This window comes from Notothenia coriiceps, unplaced genomic scaffold, assembly GCF_000735185.1.
Source record: "Notothenia coriiceps isolate Sejong01 unplaced genomic scaffold, NC01 NC01_scaffold00036941, whole genome shotgun sequence".
Taxonomy (NCBI): Eukaryota; Metazoa; Chordata; class Actinopteri; order Perciformes; family Nototheniidae; genus Notothenia; species Notothenia coriiceps.
In genome coordinates, this window is record NW_011369642.1 from 36,428 (window position 1) to 39,130 (window position 2,703).

The window sequence follows — 2,703 nt, forward strand, 5'->3', positions numbered from 1 at the left end:
TATGTGACAGACAAGAAGAGTATGTGACAGACAATAATAGTCAATTCTAATGTCTAACACGTAATGTGGAGAAAGAGATGTCCTGTCTGGGTTGATTGTGCGTTGATCTGTTGGTAATGCCTCGGGGTTCCGGTGGGCATGTAAACAAATGCATAATGCTGCGCTATACTTTGTGGCCTCACCCGGTTGCATAGCGACACTTATTGTTTAGGTGTCTTTTAATAAGCAGGTAGTCCTATCATTAGCTAGAACTAGCTGGTTCTGATCAATATGGACATAAACGCGAGTGAAGTCTAATCTGACGGGAGAGAGAGAGATCAGCTGCTGCTGACGAGTCGACACGCAGCTCTGCATGATCACATGCAGCGGTGAGCGGACAAAACGCACACTTCAGGTTAGAATATCACTCGTAGCTATTTTAATTACCTCTCAAACTACCGTAACTAGTTATAGATATGTTTAGTTTTACTGTCGGGTCACTCATTACTGGATCCGCGAGCTGCATGATACTAGCATAATAGATTGCCCGATCGGGCAGCCAGCAGGTGAGGCTTCATTGCCCGAGCTAAATACTAGATGGCCCCGGGCCATCGGGCAGTCCTTAATGTCGAGCCCTGTATCACGTCAAATGTTGTTGTATAACTGTAATTCTTATAATTGTACTTAATGGGTAAGGGTTTAATTACATTACATTAAAAAGTTAACCTGCTCCAAAAAATTATTAAATGAGATAATACCAAATTATCAACATACATTTATAAAAAAAAAAAAAAAAAGATATATATATTTCACCCCTATAAATATTCCCTATTTAGACAAACGACATAAAAAAAAAGCTAGACTATGCTAAGACATTCTATAAAAACAAGTCATGTAAAGCCTGTTTCTAATGAAGGCCTGGGACAGGTAAATAGAGGGGCCACTATTTGCCCTTCACTAACTTGTTAGATCTTTTTTTCATGAATCACTTCTGTTGCTCTTACTGATTTCTTTATTTTTCTTTCTCCCTGAACACAGAAACTCTTATGGTTGCTGTACGATCGAGGCGACCTGGACAGGTGAGAGTTTGGGAAGTTAGTCAGGAACGAAATGTCTCTGAAGTCTAACAGTTTCTACACACTGTGAAGAGTCGATGTGTAAACTTGCTAAATTCCACACCCCCCTCCTTTTCCTGTCGGTGGTCCAGGTATCCTATGGCCATGGGCACTCTGGCAGACCTCGAAGATCAGGAGCCAATCCCAGACAAGGAGAGCCCCCTGCAAATCCACCTCAAGGTAAATAAGAAAAACAAGGACGACTTGTACGATGTGAGGAAATGTTTTTAGGCTCCAATGCATCCCAAAATGTTGAGCTATACATTTAGAAAACATCTACATGTGATAGTCGGCTCCACTTCTCAGTAACTAAATCTGATCACCAACTACTATGGGGTTTCAAATGGTTTCCTTCAAAGATAAATGCAAAAATATCATCATACTTTTCTGCCTTTCCTTGACACAAATATGACTAAGAATTGAGAGTATTGTCCATCTTCAGAGATCAGGATGTGTGATTCCTCCTTTGTTTCTGCGCTCTCTCAGGCTGTCGGCTCGGCTCAAAAGTTCTACAACAACGAGCACATCTACCCTTACATGTACCTGGCTGGCTTCCACTACAGACACCGGGATGTGCGGGAGGCTCTGAAGTGCTGGTCCGAGGCAGCACAGGTCATGCAAGAGTGAGTCACCGCTGCTTATACACTCCTGGTTAAATCCTGAATGAATAGGCGTCTTGCTCAAATGTGAGGTCAAATTTACAATCTTCGAAGATTCAGGTCATTTCTTTGTATAGTAGGTAGATCTGGTTTGCAGATAAAAGACAAGGGATATGTTGTGACACGTTCCAAAACAACGTAGACAACCGAACAATCTCTACGCTCCGTCACATCTAAAAACAACTAGTACAAACAGGAATAACTAAAAAGGCAGAATTCTTAATGAAAGCATGATAAAACAAGATCATCATGATTCTATCAATGTTAAAATAGCAGTTTCCTAAGACAACAAAACAGATAATAACACAATATTCCTCCTGTAAGGCAAGGAAAGTTTATTTAGCACACTTCAACACAAGGCAATTCAAAGTGCTTTACAAAAATGAAAGGCATTAAGAAACATATTATAAAATGATATCTAAAAACACTAATTTAAAAGCAAAGATAAAAAGGAAAGATAATAAAAGTTACAGTGCAGTCTAAGATATGAATAGTTCAATTAAAAGCAGCGACAAAAAGAAAAGTCTTCAGCCTGGATTTAAAAGTAGTAAGAGTTGCAGCGGACCTGCAGGTTTCTGGGAGTTTGTTCCAGATATTTGGAGCATAATAACTGAACGCTGCTTCTCCATGTTTAGTTCTGACTCTGGGGACAGAAAGCTGACCAGTCCCTGAAGACCTGAGAGATCTGGATGGTTCATAATTTAGCAGGAGGTCAGAAATGTATTTTGGGCCTAAACCATTCAGTGCTTTATAAACAGCAGCAGTATTTTGAAATCTATTCTTTGACACACAGGAAGCCAGTGTAAAGACTTCAGAACTGGAGCGATGTGATCCACTTTCTTAGTGTCAGTGAGGACTCGAGCAGCGGTATTCTGAATCAGCTGCAGCTTTCTAATAGATTTTTTTGTGAGACCTGTGAAGACACCATTGCAGTAGTCGAGTCTACTGAA

At 40.4% G+C, this 2,703-nt stretch overlaps 1 protein-coding gene across 1 annotated transcript in view; it reads left to right on the forward strand.

The window, feature by feature from the left end:
- LOC104964257 (menin-like) overlaps positions 1-2,418 on the forward strand; it is a gene marked incomplete at its 3' end in the record, with an annotated part of 10,005 nt that extends 7,587 nt beyond the window's left edge. Inside the window, exons 4-7 of the mRNA XM_010792998.1 lie at positions 1,018-1,058; positions 1,187-1,274; positions 1,581-1,717; positions 2,389-2,418. Coding sequence (XP_010791300.1) covers positions 1,018-1,058; positions 1,187-1,274; positions 1,581-1,717; positions 2,389-2,418 — 296 coding nt within the window. The remainder of the gene's footprint in view (positions 1-1,017; positions 1,059-1,186; positions 1,275-1,580; positions 1,718-2,388) is intronic.
- Between the last annotated feature and the right edge of the window lie 285 nt (positions 2,419-2,703).